Here is an 18716-nt window from a genome sequence, read left to right as displayed (position 1 = left end):
AGAAAGGATGCCTCTCCTTGCATTTAATTTAGAAATTCAGCACACATGTGGATGTCATCCACTATATTGGAAACGGTGCAGATGTGCTTGACTCATTCATGATGGATAAAATTGTCAGGATCCTTTAAGCTGCTGAAAAATCCTGATTTTATTCAGTCATCAGCTTGCTGCTTGTTTAACTTTGCAACTTCCTGTTGGACCTTCAAGTCCCTTGACTATAAACTCTGATGGAAGTCAACTACAGGATCAGCTGCATGTGCAAAAACAATAAAAATGCAGTGTTCTCCCCAGAAATTTTTTCCAGTCGGGTAGCATGAAAAAGTAGCCGGGTGGGGCGAGATGAGAATGCAGGGTCAGTGCTTCTGTGAGCAATTATGCTTACAGAATAGGGAGTAGGTGAGCCGATGACAGCTGGGTGCTCATCAAAACTAGCCAGGTGAAGCACCCAGCTAAAAGAGCCTGGGGAGAACACTGAAAATGTATGATAGGATTGTAAAGCATATGGTGATCCAGTGACTGCTTCATCTGTATACCTGGCATTCACCAAAGCTTCATATGGCGCTTTGTATTTCTTAAAGACCATAGTCCAGTATACACTGTATTCAACCTCCTACAGACATAGTAGATGAGGAAGTGATGGCTGATTCGGCGGATCTCCAAGACTTAAGTTTTTGATTAGGACTGGATTTGTCTTCAATCTTTAACTGCTTCTGGGCGTCAGTAAGTGAAATCTACACCTTTTTTGATGCTGTTATACATTCCAGGGCGTAGATTTCACATCACCGCTGCCGCACATTCTCATCTTTTACTCGCCCTGGCGTCTGACAGCAGAGCTCTGTGAGCCGGTTAGGAGTAAATTTCATTGACTCCTGTCCCTGTCTTTAATGTAAGCAACTCCCATTGGCTTACATTGAGAGTCAGGAGCCTATAAAAGCGGCTCCTTTGGCGTCATTTGGGTGGCCTGAGGCGACGGATGGACGGCGGTAGCGGTGAGTATATGTGGCAATTTGGCTTTCTGGTAACAGCGGCCTCTGGTCCTTAAAGGGTGCATAGGCCACTGTTACCGAAGTGTTTAAACGGTTTGTATTTGATGGAGTATAAAACAGACCATGAGGGGAACAAACTGTGTACGTGAGTAGATCCATGCATATACAATCAGAACATCCAGCAACACAAGTATGAAAGGACTACATAGTTCACGTGGTTTAAAACATAAGAAATACCAGCCTACAATCTAGAGGGTAGTTGGTTGGAGACACCAGGTTAGGAAATGAAGGGGATTGCTGATGAGGCTATGAGCCTCAACATCTGACTGACACATTGCAAGCTTGTCTGAAGAGGTGTTTGATAGTTTCTAGGCTTGGCATATGACACGCTGTGGGAAAGGTTTCCAAAGCAGAGGTGACACTCATGAGAAATCCTGGATGCAAGAATGAGTCCATACTCTATAGGACAGGAGTGTTTCATGGGAGGAGTGAAGATCCTGGGTGGGATGTTTTAATTCATTCTGTTATTAAATACTTTCATTAAGCATTTCTACTTCTGTGTTTTTGGTTTGTTTTTTAGGAAAAAGTCCCAGGTTCACCGAAAACAGAGACCAAGACCAATGAAGATATGCCCATGGTTAAAGATGTTGCAGGTGTTAAAATGTCTGCGGTGGAAGCAAACAATTCAAAATCTTTAGCTGACTCGGCTGTATTAAATACCTCAAAAGAAGCTCCAAATCTCTGTAATGTCAGTAACAGTTCTGCCTCTTCGGATATGGTGTTGGGAACCCCACCCCAGCCTGCTAGCAGAAGACAGTCTTTCATTACCTTAGAAAAGTTTGACAGCTCTGGAAATCGCTCTTTTAGCCCGTTGTCGGATGCCAAGTTTCCAAATACAAAAGAAGTTATTTTGGTGCCAGATAGCCAAGAAGCAAAAGAGTCAAAGCAGAAATCTGGTGAAAAGGTACATAGGAGTAAAAATCCTTTGCAGAAATTGGAGATTGAGTCACAGACCGTGCAAACAAAACCTGCTTCCAGACGAGGGTCTAAAGCCACACGTCAAAGTGAAGATGCAGGAAATAAACTGGAATTGCCAGAACCTGCTCAAAAACATGAAAGTGAATCCAGCATGGTTGCTGGAGGTGACATGGACAGTGATTATGTACCAGATACTCAGCCTCCACCACTAGATGAGATGGCTGTAGACACGGACAAGGAAAATGCTGCACCAGAGACGAGCATGTATTATAAGGAAAACACCCCACCAGAGTCTTTTATCCACACAGCTATGACAGATCCACAGATACCACAGAAATCTTCCATTAATCAAACTGCCTTGAGACGTTCTTCCAGGAGACAGTCAGAAGTGCTGGATAGTGTTAAAACTGGAGCTGCAATAGAAACGGGCACACCAAAAGGTGAATCCAACTCCATTGTTGGAAAAGAAATGGACTATGAACTTGTGCCAGAGTCTCAGCCTCCTAAAATGGAAGAAGCGGTTGTAGATCCAGATAAGGAAAATTTACCTCCAGAAGGTAACCTAGATACCAAGGAAAATACCCCACCAGATGATGTTAACCAGACTAGAATGGCAGATCCTCAGAAAGCTCTTAGCCAAATCTCCTTGAGGCGCTCCTCCAGAAGGCAGTCTGAAATATTAGAAAGTATTAAAAAGGAAGCCACTATAGAAAAACCATCCCAAAGCAAGGAAGAACAAAAACAAGGCTTGAAAGCTCTTCCATTCAATGAAACTCTGAGCAAACCTCATAATGAAAAGCTTATAAAAACAGAGGGAGCAGATGATACTGGCTTTGCTGAAACTACACTAGAAAATTCACAAGCTGATGAAGCCTTGAAGAATGTAGATATTAAGGATGCTAAACCTTCAGACTCCAGCCAAGAGTTGACAAAAGGCAGACCTAGGTATCACACAAGGCGGTCTCTGCAAACCACGCCTACAGGCAATGACAACTCAGAGTCTGATAATTCCCAAACTCGTGAGGTATTAGTCAAGAGAAAGCGGGGTAGACCTAGAATTATTAAACCTGAACAGGAAAAAGCAGAATCTTCTCAGGAGTCACAGTCTGAAGATACAACCCCATTCAACATGAAGCATTCTGATAAAGAGCCAGACAGTGCTTCTGATATTGTCTCTGAAGTGGATTCTCAGTCAGAAATAGATGGAGAAACCTACACCATCATTTCTGAAAATTTTGCATCGCGTTCTAAAATTCCAAGGTTAGAAGCTGGAGAAAACACAGACTTAGGTTCTACTCTGGAAATTAACAAAACCTATAATACCAAAATTAAGAGCACAGTGCAAGATGTTGAGTTGGAGTCCCGAGTGGAAATCAATAAAACATATGAACTTACTCAAATGAATAGCAAAGTACAAACTACAGACTTGGTGTGTACAATGGAAATGGGCAAAACATATAACCTTACTAACACTAACAGCCCTATGCAAAGCTTAATGACTGAACCCACTGCTGGAGACTTTTCCACAGTAGTCTCTGATGTATTTAAAAATTCAGAAACTGGGTCAGTGCTCGTCAGCTGTCCCCATAAAAGAAGTCGTAGAGTCAGAAAATCTAGAGGCTGTGAATGTTGCTGTGAGACCTTAAGTAATCGAGAGAAGTCCTTCACAGAACTTAAATCTGGGGATACTGAATGCAAAAAGACTATTGATACTTCATCCGACATTCAGTTTAACTACACATTTTCTGGGCCATGTGCTGTAAGTACACCTCTTGTTCTATCACAACAGCAAGGGTTCTTCAAAGGCTCAGCTGGCGAGATAAAATCCGACACAGAGTCTGAGCAGGAACACACAGTTGTTCCATTAGACAAATGTAAGAGTGAACCTGAGGAAATGCAGGTTTCCATTCAAGAAAAAGCTCTGGAAGTGATAGATTCCTCAACTGAACCTAGTGATACAGAAGAGACAGTAATTCAAAGAAAAACCATTGTGGCAGAGCAAAATATTGAGAAGGAATGTATTGTAGAACCATGTTCTGAAGAAGAAGAAATGGTTCAAGAGGTAGAAGAAACATCCAGCTGCCAGGTGGTAGATATGGAAGCTCACGAGCCCCCTACGAGTGACTCAGTCAATGACAAATTTGAAGAATTAGAAAATGCTCAGAGTATAATAGTAGAGGATAATGAGGAAGATAAGGAAAACCGAGTCTTTTCTGTAACAGGTCGTCAGGATTTTGTGAATAAACCTGAATTTGACGTGTCTAAATCTTCTGTTGAAAAGGTTGAAATGGGGGTGGAAAAACCTGCTGAAGAAGCTGGTGTAGACCTGGACAAAGCTTCCGAAGAACCTACAGCAGCTGAAAATACATCTACTGGAAAGACTGGAGATATAGAAAAGGCATCTACTGAAGAGAGCGGTTTGCATGAAGATGAACTTTCTGTGGTAGTTAAACATCCTGCTGAGGAGAAACCAGATGAAGATATGTTTTGTCAGACTTTGGCAGAAGAGAGCGGTTTAGTTACAGTTGAACAAAATGCAGACAATGAAAAGGAAAATGTTCCAATTCATCAGGAGCTTCCAGAAACTTGTGCAGTTCAATCTACTGATCCACTTTCAAATATATCCACCTCAACAGAAGGTTCAAAGGTGAATGACGAGCTTGAGGCTGCTGCTCTGGGAATACCAGAAATGGCACAATCTGGCCTGGGTGAAGGACATTCTTCCACAGATTCTCCCTCAAAACTTAAGGGCTTGCCATATATGGTTGTAGCGAATGACAGCCCCTCTGGAAGTTTCAGCTGGTCTCCATCAGCATCACCTTCAACGAGCATCCTAAAGAAAGGACTAAAGAGACAGCAAGAAATTGATTCACCATCTCCCATTAATAAGGTAATTTTAGAATGTTTCTATATGGCTTAGTATGTAAAGAAGCGTAACTTATTTAAAGGGTACCTAAAGTGACATGCAACATGAAAGAAATGTTTTTACATAGTACCAATCTAATCTGACTAACAATTATGCGGTTTTCTTTTTCTCACTGTGAGGGCTGTAATTGAGTGAGCTTTTTTTAATCTGTTTAAAGTGATCCTTTCACAGCTAATTAGGTTAGTTAGTTTAACCCTCCTGGCGGTAGATTTTTTTTTTTTTCTGCCAAATAGGCAGAAATCCGTTTTGTTTTTTTAATTTTTTTTTTTTTTTTTGTTTCATGTAAAGCTACCAGAGTGGTAGCTACATGAAACACCACTAGAGGGCGCATGTGTCCCTCTAGTGCGATCGTCGCCGGCATCAATAGCAAACAGGGGAACGCGTATATAACGCGTTCCCCTGTTTGGCTTCTCCTGTCGCCATGGCGATGATCGGAATGACATGGACGTCAGCCGACGTCCTGATGTCAGACGCCTTTCATCCAGCCCATAGCGCTGCCTGGAACTCATTGGTCCGGGCAGCGCAGGGGGGGGGCTTCCGCCGCTGCGTGCAGGCGGCGATCAAGCTGTGTGCGCGGCTAGCAAAGTGCTAGCTGCGCGCACAGCACTTTAAGTGGGGCAAATCGCCCCACTAGGGGCTGAGATATCTTCCTGCGCAGCATAGGAGGCTTACCGCCTGGAAGGTTAAAGCTGAAGCAATACTTTTCTCTAGTTTGGCACCTATTCTAATGTAGATGTGGGCTTTTCTCCTGTAGGTGGTGGGGGGCTGCTCTCGGGTAGGTGGTGGGGGGCTGCTCTCGGGTAGGTGGTGGTGGGGGGGCTTTTCCATTTTAGGTGGTGGTGGGCTGGTCCGTTGTAGGTGGCTGTTCTGTTGTAAGTGGTGGAGGAGCTGTTCCTGTGTATATGTGGGCTGGTGATAGAAAGGGGCCATTTCTGTAGAACTGGTATTTTCAGGCACATGCCTGGGGAGCCTACGAATAAATGCAGTTCTGCTAACGCCAATACATATTAAAGTGCTTTGTATAGGCAGCATAGACTGCTAACTGGAAGTGAATGGCGAAAAGGTTTAACGAGTTAAAGATTAGTAACCCAGGTTATTGGATGTAAAGGGTGCTTGTTTTATCCATTTACAGTCCCAAGATGGGTAACTTACAGGTAGTTGGTGTGTCTCCATTCTACATCTGAAGCTGCAATAATTATAGTATAGTCTTGTGTACTATATCTTGTGATGTCTATGTTGCAAACTTCAGGCTGTAATTGACTGCAAAGTATTTGCAACCAAGTATTAAAGGAATACTATCGATTCACATATTTTTTTCAATTGACACAGGAATTGTTTGGGAAGTGTTGCTAAGTACTGGTGTATACATTTTAGTAGCAACTTCTTTGTTTACTGTAATCTAAATACATTCAAACTTTACTGACGCCAAAACTGACGCTGACTGAGCCATGAGGAGAGGGGAAATTCCCCTCACACTTGATCAGTTAACTCTGTGTAGCTCTGTGTGTGACAGAGAGAGAGAGCTCCCAACAGCTGCAGCTCCTGTGTCCTGTGTTTGACTGACTTGTCTGAAGAGAGCACAGGAAATGTAATTAATTCTCACAGCTTTCAGAGTTTGATAAGTTTGATATTTGCTTTCTGTAGTCTGATATGCAACTCTGGCTGTGCATTGAAGCAGACACCCCTTCTGCAATTGATTTGTCCCAATATAGCTAAATCCTACCCTCAATAAATTACAGCTTTTGCCTCTGATATTTAACATGAAAAGTAGGAAAATGTTTACACAGCTACTTAGACATTATTTACACACTGTCATTTTAGAACACTTGGGTATCGATAGTATTCCTTTAAAACGTGAGTTTTTATTTATGATTATGTCCCATTTACTTTTGGCCCCTAACAAGTGGGTGGCAGATAAGCAAACTGTTATTCCTTCACCGTTCACCTGATTTGGATGTGAATACCCTCAACTTAAATCTGACAGTCTACAGTTAAAGCACATTGTTTTTTGTTTTATTTCAAATCCATTGTGGTTGTGTATAGAGCCAAAAATGTTAGAATTGTGTTTATGTCCCAATATTTATGGACCTGACTAGATGCACAGGCTTTTGCTGCTTGGCTGAATAGGAGGAACATGTAAACACGTGGCTGAAAGTACACCTGAACTGAAAATAAACTGGTGATCTTAACCACTTCAGACACATTTGCATCCAGTTTAAAAAAAAATAATAAACTTAATCCCTTCCATATATATATGTATGGGTCTTTAAAATAAAAAGTACAGTTTCTTTAGGGATTCAGATTTTTTGTAATATGCATGTCATGAGGGTATATTATATTAGCACATAAGGCCTTGTATTGACCGAATACAAAAAGCCCAAAACAGAAAAAATACACCTTTATTTCAAAATAGATCTGCACCATGTGGTGTTCTAGGAACAAAACTTAAATAAAAAAAACTGTGGCAGTGGCGGCAGCTTCAGACGGTGAATCTATTTCATGCTAAAATCGATTCACAATCTGTTTGCAGTAAAGGTAGCCATACGATCCCTCTCAGATTCAATCAGAGAGGTATCTATCTGTTGGTCTGATGGCAAATCGACCAGTGTATGGCCACCTTTAGGGAGTCTTGCCTTGAACTCTCCTTACTGAATAGGTACTGACCCTAGCCACGATTTGAACCCTGGTCTCCTATGTCAAAGGCAGAGCCGTTAACCAATACACTATCCAGCCCAGTGTTCTCCCCAGAATTTTTTCCAGCCGGGTGGCATGAAATAGTAGCCGGGTGGCATGAAAAATCAGCCAGGTGGGACGAGATGAAAATGCAGGGCAACTCTGCTTACAGCATAGGAGGAGGTGAGGAGATGACAGCCGGGTGGTCACCAAATCTAGCCGGGTGGAGCACCCGGCTAAAGAGCCTGGGGAGAACACTGCAGCCACTAGTTACATTTACATATTGTAATAACCGGTACTAACGGGCAAATAAAATGTGAGTTTTATTTATAGTAGCATTGCTTATTTTAAAACTATAGGGGGTGGACTTAGAGAAATGGTGTATTTTTGTTTTTCTCCCTATAAAATGCATAGAAAATAAAGTATGAGTATTGCCCACAAAAAGCCTATTGTGTGGCAAAAAAATCTGGATCATTCACATGTGAGAAGCTGGCCAAATGAGAAGTATGGCCAAATGAGTGGGTGGAGCACGGACAGGTGAAAATGGCTGTTTGCGGTAGGGGTAAAATGGCCTGTGGGCGGAAGTGGTTAAAGTGAACCTAAGACGAGAAGCATCTCAGGTTCCATACTTTCCTGGGGCTTTCCTAAAGAGACACTGAAGCGGGAAAAAAATGATGATCTGATTTGTATGTGTAGTACAGCTAAGAAAAAAACATTAGCAGCAGAGACACAAATCTAATATTGTTTCCAGTAAAGGAAGAGCTAAGAAACTCCAGTTATCTATGCAAATTAGCCATTGAGCTCCATGACTGAAAGTCGCAGAGAACTCAGACACTTGAGATAATAAGCTTTAACCACTTAAGGACCAGGCTCGTTTTGATGATCTGTGCTGCGTGGACTTTGCAGCCTGCAGCACAGATCAGGATTGCTGCAGGGCGATCAGACTTCCCCCCCCCCCCCCCCCCCCCAGCAGCCCCGTATGATGTAAACACGGGATTTCTTCCCCGCATGTTTACATTTCGCCTGCGAGCCGCAATCGGAGGCTCGCAGGCTGTTCACTGAGACACCCTTCGTGAACTGACATTGAACGGCCGCTCAAACGAGCAGCCGTTTCCATGGAAACACCACTTTGATCTCCCGACGCCTATCTCGTTAGGCGGTCGTTAAGTGGTTAAAAGGCAATGGTTTTTTTTTTTCCGCTTCAGTGTCTCTTTAAGGCCGCTCATACCTCACTGTCTCTGCAGGTGGGTCCTGTCACCCGCAATGTTGCCCAAAAGCCTGGCCGAGTCACGCTTCGTCACCCGCCCAGCCACGCTCCCCTGTCGTGCTACCGTCCTTGGGAGCGTTCTGCGACTGATAAATGGCAGTCTCCTTTGGGTTTTAAAGTATAAAAAAGTTTTCTTGTCCCACCTGAATGATGGTTTTAGAGGTTTTACAACCCTCATCTTGAACTATTGACTTTTTAAAAAAAAATCTATTCCCTTCACTCAAAATTCTCTCTGCCATACAAAACTTTGATAGCCTGCAATTATCGTAGTGATCAGTGAATGCCCTATAATCCAGTTAAGTCCTACCAGAAAGAAATTCATTCTAAGCCCTGGAAGTCAAACCCCTAGAAGAGGTCCTCAACTCCCGGCCCGCAGCCAACTGCCGGTCCACAGGCTGTGCCGAGCTGGGTCGTGCCCATCTGAATGCAGAGTGCACGGAAGCTGTGAGTAGCATCACTGAACTCCACAGTATGCTTGAGAAAAGCAGCTTTCTGCAACCATTCTTACTGCTGCCAGCTGGTGTCTGTAATTTGTAATGCAGCATGCTTTCTGACTGCACGGACATCGGGTGGCAGCAGTGAGGATGACTGGGACGCTCTGGTCTCTTGTCAGCCACAGAGTTCCATCTGCATGGTGAGCAGCTGGTGCTGGAAGGAGGCTAAAAGTTGTAGGCAAGGGTAAAAGTGGCTGTGGGGAGGAGGGAAGGGTAAAAGTGGCTGTGGGGAGGAGGGAAGAGTACAAGTGAGCGTGGGGAGGAGGAAAGGGTAAAAGTGAGTGAGGGGAGGCAGATGAGGGCAGGAAAGGCTGGAGGTGACTGTGCCAGTAGATGGGGAAGCCCAGGTAGTAACACTTTTGCCACTTGTCCCACCAAATGTATCTTGTGCCGGCACATCTTTATCAAAGTGCTTGAGGATGGTGGTTGGGTAGTGCTGGTGCTGCCAGGATTTATTTATGAGCTGACCCTGCCTGTAGAACACCCAACCATAACCCCCCACCCCCCACTCTTGCACACACCCGCCCGGTCCTTGGAAAAAATCACCTGATACTGAAGCAGTCCTTGGGGACGCCTGCCCTACAGTTATAGAAAGGAACACAGTCTAGTTATACATATGCTTAACACTAAATATATACGTTTATCTCATGTCACATGACAGTTCAAGTACCCTTTAATTCAATTATTGATGAAAAGAAAAAAATAACTTTTTTCCTATATGTACAGATTAGGAGAGTGTCTTTTGCTGATCCCATATACCAGGAAGGATTAGCAGATGACATTGATCGCCGGAGCCCTGTCATTAGAAGTAATCCCTCAAATAACTCTCCTTCATCAAGAAGCCTGAAAATGTTAACAAGCGTTCAGCCTAAGGCAAGTCACCATGTACCAAAGGTGGCCACTCTTGTCTAGCAATCTGTTTAGATGCCTTTGTTAATACTACTTTTTTTACTTCATTAGATTAACACCACTCCAACCAAAGGCTTTGTCTCTCCTGGGTCACGAGTTCTTGGATTTAAAAGTTCAAAGAAGAGCTTGGTAAGTTTTGCTTGTCGTTAAACGGATATGGGGTTAACACTCTCCAGGTTTGAATCTTAGCCAGGAAACCTATAAGTAAGGAAGTTCCGTGTGTTCAAATATTTTTTGGGTTTTCTCACATCCTGAAACATCTTGTTGTGCCAATTGGCCTTTCCTCAAAATGACCTTAATCTCCTTTAGCGGTAATCACGAGTCCAGCTCTGGGTGGAAAAAACAAGCCAGGAGCGGTTATCCCGAGCTGAACGTGTGGTAGCCTCCTGAGGTCTATGCAGAGCAATGCGTGCAGCGGGCGTTTATTTGCCTCCCGGGGGATCCCAACGTTGGCCGCCATTCTTCTTCCCCTTTGTCAGGGAAAATAAGGAGTAAACGCAAAAATGACACCCTTTTCCCCTTCCTAACTTCAAAAATACAATTGGCTTGTGCTGTTTAAAACAATACCATACATGCCATGTTTCATCACTAGTTGGGCACGTAGTGTACCATTAGCGCCACTCTGTGTGTCTGTAGCGATTGCATGCGATCGCTGGCGCGCTCAGTTTGGGAACCCCATTGCTGTATAGATGCATTGCTAGGTAACAACATAGCGATGCATTTATACATCATTGGGTCCCCAAGCTGTCGGTCGCCATAGTTATTACATCCAATCGCTATTGGCGGCAGCTATTACAGGTGTCAACTGATCTTATGCCAAAGTATAGTTAGCACAAGAGGTCACTTAGTATGGCAGGGGTTAAAACCTAATAAACTATTAGTTACACGGTCACTTTTTTGTTTTTTTCTGTAACTTTGTGCACGAGCGACACGGGCGTGCACGATCGCAGTGGCGGTTTTTAGTGCTGGACGTAAGTCTCACATCCAGGAACCTACAATGTAACAAATTGGGTGTGAGACTGGTGTCCAAAAACCATAAGTGGTTGCATGTAGTCCCTTCAAGTTTATTTTAAATATTAAACCAAGGAGGCAACTTCCAGAAGTCTGTGCATCCAGGTGGGCTTGTGTGTACAGCAGAACTGTTGCAGCATTGTTGGTGTCAGTGTCACCTGGCTTTATAATCATACATTGCTGAAGTGTCTTATCCAATCAATTGATGTTTAGATTTCAGAAATGACAAAGGAATCTATGCCATCTCCCAAGGAAAGTGTCTACCCTGCCCTAATGAACTGCACGGCACCTATAGAAGTCATCCTTCCACAGATCACCTCCAATATGTGGTAAGAGTCTGGTCTGAATGTGCTGCTTTTCCCAAGCTGGTCTCGTTGCAGGAAAGTTATTCTAAAGATTTGACTTTATTCCATTGAAGGGCTCGAGGACTCGGACATGTTATCCGCGCTAAAAACATCAAAACCATCGGAGACCTCAGCACCCTCACACCCTGTGAAATAAAGACGTTACCCATTCGTTCACCAAAGATTTCTACTGTGAAGAAAGCTCTCCGCTGCTACCATGATCAACAGGTGACTATTAAACCGAAGTGTTTCAAAGTAAATCTGAAGCCTAAAAAACAAACAAAAAAAAGATACTTGGAGTGAACCTCCAGACTAAAAATCTACTCGGCAGCACTGAAAAGGCTGTTTAACAGTTTCACAGCATCAGAACTTTGTTTTTCTTACCCAAGATTTATTTTTAGCTGCACAGAAGCTGAGCTCCGCCCCATTAAAGAAATCTGCTTGGGCATTTTTCCCCTAATGCTGTGCAGATTTCTGATCTCGTTCTGCTGTTTTGGTGCAAATTTGTTTTATTTTGAATTTGAGATTTGAAGCCTAGTGTGTGCAGCTGGGAGGGGTGTCTCATGCTCTGTCGCCTCCTTTCAACCAAAAAGATGGCTGTCCCCATGAACTCACAAACATTTGCCTGTTCTTTTAAAACAGGGTGGGTAAGAGTTTATATTATCTATTTTAATTCACATAACTAATGTAACTCCAATGACAGTATATTTAGGCTGAAGTTCTCTTTAAGGAGTGGGAAGCCTCTGGGTCCTATAGATCCTCCCATTCCTTTCCTCATTCTCGTTCCCACGTAGGCTCCTACGTTCAAACCTCGCCGCGGGAGGCTTTGGCAGTGTTCAGGAGCCCGAGTGCTCTCGAAGATGGGCGGTTCCATACTGCGCCTGCACGAGATAGCATGCTTGTATATGCCCAGTACAGAGCGGCCAGTCTTCAGGATCCAACTGCTCCTGAAGACTTCTGAAGCCCACCCGCAGCGGGAAGAGAGCAGTCTCCGACCAATTGGGGGAGCCAGCGCAGGGGCATCAGGACGAGGAGAGGAACAGGGGGTCTATAGCACCCAGAGCTTTCCCTCTCCTTAGGTTAATATATTTTATATTTTTTTGTCATTTAGGATTGACTCCTTTTTAAAAGATTAGTCACAGCATACCATTTTATCCTAAAAAAAAAAAATCTGAAAATTTTAAAGAGACTCTGAAGCCTTTAGCTCTTATGTTAAGGATCTATGCCCGACCTAAAACACCGCTATCCCGCAGCTGAACGAGGGTTTTATCACCCTCAAATCCCCGGGGCAAAAACTGGTCAGCATTTCCTGGAGGAGGCAGAGCTTTCTGCAGTAGCTCTGCCTCTCCTCACATCAATCCCTGCTGAACGTAGCCTCTTCCTGCCTCTCTGAGAGGGTGGGGGAGTGGCAGAGTGGATTGACACGAATAGAGGCAGAGCTACAGCGGTAAGCTGTGCCTCCCTGGGCAGCAAAATCCACGACTAAGAAAGTTGTGGATTTTTGCCCTGGGGATTTGAGGGTGATAAAACCCTTGTTCAGCCGCGGGATAGCAGCGTTATAGATGGGGCGTGGATCCTTAACATAAGAGCTAAAAAAAGTCTCTCTCTTAACTTTGATTCACTTTCCAGGGAGATCAGAAAGGGTTAAAGTGAACCAGAGGTGAAAATCGACTGATAAACAATTGTATTTATCCTCCTCCTAAAATGACATTTTGTTTTAGCTATCCTATGGTTTTATTTTATATGTAAACATTTACAAAGCGGATTGAATGCTTTGTCTCAATGGCAGTCTATTAAAGGGACTCCGAGCAGTGCCTGTGGGTATGCCTTTAAGCATACCCACAATTAATTAATTATACCTACCGGTATGATTGTAATTATATCCCCCTGGGTTCCTTGTATTTGATTGCATTGCACTGAATGGAGCTGCCGACACTGGGGAAAGTGTCGTCCTGCATAATACAATGCTGAATAAGGAATCAAAGATGGTGGCCGCGATTTTGATCGTGAAAATAACAAACTAAAAGGCGTAGGGTGGCAGGCTGTGGAGTCGGTACAAAAATCTTCCGACTCCTCAGTTTCTGAAACTCCGACTCCAACTCCGGGTGCCCAAAATTGCCTAGACTCCAACTCCGACTCCACAGCCCTGCGGCGGTTTATATATCATTGGAAAGAGGAGAAAGAGCGCTTCATAATGGTATGCATCTTTCCATAGTTACTGCACTGCTTGAAATCCCTGTAAGTGTTCCAGAGTTAAAATAAACTATTGACCTTTTTTCTTTCTCCCTCCTCAGTTTTATCCTGCCAGGAAAACTTTTATGGCTGTAATCAGTGACCTTTACTATATTCTCGACAAGGTACCAGGCCAGCTGTCATTTGCATGCCTGAAAATAAACTTTCAGACAGCAAAATGAAAAGGATTAACAGCCTGGTTATTAATGGTTTGCACTGTATATACAGTTATCACATGTCGCCTCGAGTATACTTTACGCCTATGTTCACTCATATGGTGATATGTCCATTGGCTCTTCCTTACAGGAAGCAGTATTCCTTATTACAGCATCTGCGTAGCTCAGATCTCAGGGCTGTAATCCAGATTACATTACAGCATTCTCTTAGTATAGATTGGTTATGCATAGATGGATGTCTGTATATAGGGAAAGTGATGGTGGCATTTGTCATGTGAAGGTTATTATGGGGCAGTTTGACAAGGGGGTTTCTCATTGATGCAGCACTATTTTTTTTTTTTTTTTTTTTTTTAGGGCACATGATAGCAGCACTCTTTGGGGGGGGGGGGGGGGGGGACATTGTAGTAGCACCGGATTGTGAGAGCTTATTTAAATGTAATGTAACCATCCCTCTACTTTATTAAAACTGTCCATATATACCCATGAAGTTACTCGGCGCTGATTTAAAGAGAATCTGTATAACAAAATGGTCCTGGGGAGTACTCGCCTTAGGAAGGGGTAGCCTTGATCCCATCGAGGCTTCCCACGTCCTCCTCTTTTCCACGGTGGTCTCGCTAGAGGTCCATGAACGGCGGCCATGTAAATATTTACCTTCCCGGATCCAGCACAGTAGTGGTTCTCCTCATGGAAATGGCCAATTCCAGTCAGGTGCGCTCTGCTGCTCAGTAGAATGGCCCCGACTGGTATCTGCTATTTCCACCTACCGGTATTTGAGAGCTGCAACAGGGCCCCTGCTGGAGCCGGGGTAGGTAAATATTGCATAGCCTGACAAATTGTCAGCTGTGCGAGGGCCAGAGCGAGACCACCGTAGGGACAGAGGACAGGGGAAGCCTCGATGGGATCCAGAGGCTTCCCCCTTAGGGTAAGTAGTACCCTCCAGGGGCACTTTTTTTTTTTTTTTTGTACAGGGTCTCTTTAAATGATCCTTTCTAAATGCAAAGCTAACTCTAGTTTATTTTCCTTAATTTGCAGACAAAATCGAAAGGATTTGATGAATTTGCTGCTCTGGATGAGGCAGAAAAACTATTGAATGGTCTTGATGAGAAACCAGCGTCCACTGAAGAAAAACTGGAAACAGGTATTGTGTCCTTACCACATAGGAAATGTATTCTACTGCAGTTCTGGTGATGTAACACAGACTGTAATCGTCATCCACTCTCGATTGAAAGCCCCAACTGCATCCTCCTTCCTTACCACCTCGGTTTTGTTTTCGCGGTCTGAGCCTGTCTCTGGCCACTACGCCCACACGTCCTCGTTCACGCTGCACAGACGCAGTAGAGATTCTCTTGTACTGTGCAAGCCGCTCACCGGGAGCATGAATGAAGGCACATGGTGAGGGAAGATCAAGCTTAGACCATAGAACTTAGAAATTAGTTTCAGTAGAAGTCTGAAGAAGATGAGGGTCATTCTAGTTAATAAGCGTCCAGCTAATTCATTGGTAACTCCTTGTTGTGAGAATCTTTTAATCATCTCTCTTTGAGCAAAAACATTTGAAGGGAAACTCCACCCATCGTTATTTCACATTATCTTGTGTTCAGACAGCTATCACTGGATCCAGAAGTTTGAAAAGCTGGTGTCCTGGCCATCGTGAGTGCACCTGCTGCACCTTTGCCTGTTTTTAGCATTGTTTAAAGTGATATTGTAAGGGGGGGTGGGGTAGATACTCCCCTTTAAAGAGGGAAGGGTCTGAATCCTATGGAGCCTTCCGAATTCTCTCTAGGTGTCCTCCATTCCAGTGATGACACCCCTCATTGTAAACGTGTTTGACCAACTGATCCAATACACCTTGAGGTTGGCACTTGGGATTGAACAGTATGGAGCCACTTGCCTTCAGAAGAACTAAAGGGCTCTCAGAGTTGGCAAATTCAAACGGGACAGTGCTGGTACCAGGACACCGAGAGAATACGGGGAAGGCTCTATAGGATCCAGAGGCTTTCTTCTCAATAGGTCGAGCATCTCCTACACCCACCGTAACTTCAGTATTGCTTTAACCACTTCACCCCAAAGCGTTTTTTACCCTAACGGACGAGCTGATCTATATCTTGTTTTTTTCACCACCAATTAGGTTTTTTGGGGTTGATATTTCTTTTCAGTAATTACTTTTTTTCCACTTTAAAATGCATAGAAAATACTTTCTGCAATTTCATTACCTATAGTTTTAATATAAACACTGCTACTGTACATAAAACCCACACATTTTATCTTTGTCCTGGTTATTACAAGATTTGAATTATGTCCCTAGTACAAAGTATGGTGACGATATAGTATGAGGAAATAAAGGTGTATTGTTAACTGTTCTCACGTGCACGCAAATGCACGTGCAAGCGCGGGAACGTGCACGCATGCACGTGTGCAGCAGCGCTGCTTAACTTATAAAAAGTCCTGGAGCCGTAAAAGGACGTTTTAATACTCCTGCTTGTCTTTAAGTGGTTAAAGGATACCCGAGGTGACCTGTGACATGATAGACGTGTATGTACAGTGCCAAGCACACCAAGAACTATGCTGTGTTCCTTTTTTTTTTTTTTTTTTTTTTCCCTCTTTCTCTGGCTTAGCGTTAAATATCAGGTATGTAAGTGGCTGACTCAGTCCTGACTCAAACAGGAAGTGACTACAATGTGACCCTCAATTCCAACTATAAAACACTTTCCTAGCAGAAAATGGCTTCTGAGAGCAGGCAAGAGATAAAGTGGGTCAAATCGTTCATAGATTTTTAGCTCTGGCATACTCTAATTGTGTCATTGAGCAAAAACAAGAAAACAGTAAAAACTTAGTTTTATTTTATGTTTAAATTTACTTTATCTATCTTCCTTCTAACAATGACTTAAGATATTCCACAATTGTTTATTTCATTAGTTCTGCCTAGTGATTGAAAAAAGCATGCATACCTGCCTTCTAATCCACCCATACGTCAAAACTGCACTGGGTGAAGGAGTACTTAACCTGGTCCTTTCCTTGGCTGGATGTCTTGTGACAATATTATAACTGACTGCTGTGTTTTCCTGACTTTTAGATGTGCCTGAGGCCCCGGCTACAGCTTTGGAAGCTCCACCCAGGACTCCCGACATCCTGTCACAGACCAATGCCCTGTCTCTGCTAATAAACATGGAGGAGCTTATGAAATATTCAGGAAGCCAGTTGTTTGAAGTGCAAGAAAAACTTGGAAACATGTCAAATTGCATCCTACAGCATCTACGGTCACGGTGGAGGTCCCCGCCTCACGATGGGTCTGTTTAGTACAGACTTAGGGCTTTGGGTTTTTTTTTTACTTCCTTTTTGTAGTAATTTTTAGCACAGAGACTGGCTAAATTTTTAAGGAATTATATATCATGTGATATCTCTGGACTAGAAATCCTCCTCCCAGCTTGGGTGTACAATGATGCTTCATCGAGCTTGGGTAGACAATTCTTCGGCTGCAGGAGTACAGTCAGCATTGACCCTCTAACAGAAGCCTGTATGTTCCGAAATCAGACCAGTGCTTTTTATGAAAGCTGCTGTCATTGAACTTGCTCTGCTTTTTGAGCTGATTTTCTGACCATAACATTTATCAGCTCAGAACTACTATAGAGATGAGGCGCTCACACCCTATTATGCCTAGAGGTATGAGAATGAAATTACCTAAGCCAAAAGGTCTTCTTATTGCCTGGATTCCATGCAGGTCCTCAGCAGTGGGCAGCTTTTTATGATAACTGAACAACTCCTCTTATGATCTCTGTGGTATTGTACGCTTAATAAGTTATTGGATACATTTACTTTAACACAGACCAGTTATTGCTCCCGTTTTGCTTTCTGATCAATACTAGAGGCCTATTGCATCACTGAATTTGCTTTCCTAATGATATACGAGGATCTCAGACTGCCTGTGCTTTGTAGCAGCTTCTGTACTGTGTACACCTGACACCTGCCCTTAAATCTTTATACTTCAACAGCTTTTTCATGCCTCTGATTCAAACCCTTCACTGCTGCCTGTTTATGTGACAATGCATTAATTACCTGTCTGTGGTGTGTAGTTAGGTCTGGTTGTAGCTCTCCACATATTACTTCCTGTTCCTGTAAGCCCAGGTAGCAGAAGGGGCAGCCAATCGTGAGAAAAGGAAGGGGATAGCATAGAGCAATGATCAGTCTTAATCCACAAGTCATGTAAGTATAGCTTTCACACACAATCTGCTGTGGTGGTGGTAATTGTAAACCGCAGGCAGTCTGGGGCTGTTTCTTATCTTAAAGAGAACCCGAGGTGGGTTTGAAGAATATTATCTGCATACAGAGGCTGGATCTGCATATACAGCCCAGCCTCTGTTGCTATCCCAAACCCCCCTAAGGTCCCCCTGCACTCTGCAATCCCTCATAAATCACAGCCATGCTGCTGACAAACAGCTTGTCAGAGCTGGCTGTGTTTATCTCTATAGTGTCAGTCTGCTGCTCTCCCCGCCTCCTGCAGACCTCCAGTCCCCGCCTGCATCCCTTCCCTCTCTGCTGGTTGGAGGGAAGGGATGGGGGCAGGGACCGGAGCTATGCAGGAGGTGGGGGAGCAGCTGAGACTGACACTACAGATGTAAACACAGCCTCACAGCACGGCTGTGATTTATGAGGGATTGCAGAGTGCAGGGGGACCTTAGTGGAGTTTGGGATAGCAACAGAGGCTGGGCTGTATAGGCAGATCCAG

The 18716-nt window shown here is 43.7% G+C and overlaps 1 protein-coding gene across 2 annotated transcripts in view; it reads left to right on the top strand.

The window, feature by feature from the left end:
* The window catches only part of RIF1 (replication timing regulatory factor 1), a 94934-nt gene extending 76625 nt beyond the window's left edge, over positions 1-18309 (top strand). For both annotated transcript variants that reach the window (XM_068245812.1, XM_068245811.1), the window contains exons 30-36: positions 1567-4854; positions 10051-10197; positions 10285-10362; positions 11458-11573; positions 11663-11816; positions 15029-15134; positions 17067-18309. In XM_068245812.1, coding sequence (XP_068101913.1) covers positions 1567-4854; positions 10051-10197; positions 10285-10362; positions 11458-11573; positions 11663-11816; positions 15029-15134; positions 17067-17290 — 4113 coding nt within the window. In that variant the 3' untranslated portion in view covers positions 17291-18309. The remainder of the gene's footprint in view (positions 1-1566; positions 4855-10050; positions 10198-10284; positions 10363-11457; positions 11574-11662; positions 11817-15028; positions 15135-17066) is intronic.
* The last annotated feature ends 407 nt before the right edge of the window (positions 18310-18716 follow it).

Source organism: Hyperolius riggenbachi, chromosome 7 (assembly GCF_040937935.1).
Source record: "Hyperolius riggenbachi isolate aHypRig1 chromosome 7, aHypRig1.pri, whole genome shotgun sequence".
Taxonomy (NCBI): domain Eukaryota; kingdom Metazoa; phylum Chordata; class Amphibia; order Anura; family Hyperoliidae; genus Hyperolius; species Hyperolius riggenbachi.
The sequence above is the reverse complement of the archived record's forward strand: the minus strand, read 5'-3'. Positions and strand labels throughout refer to the sequence as shown.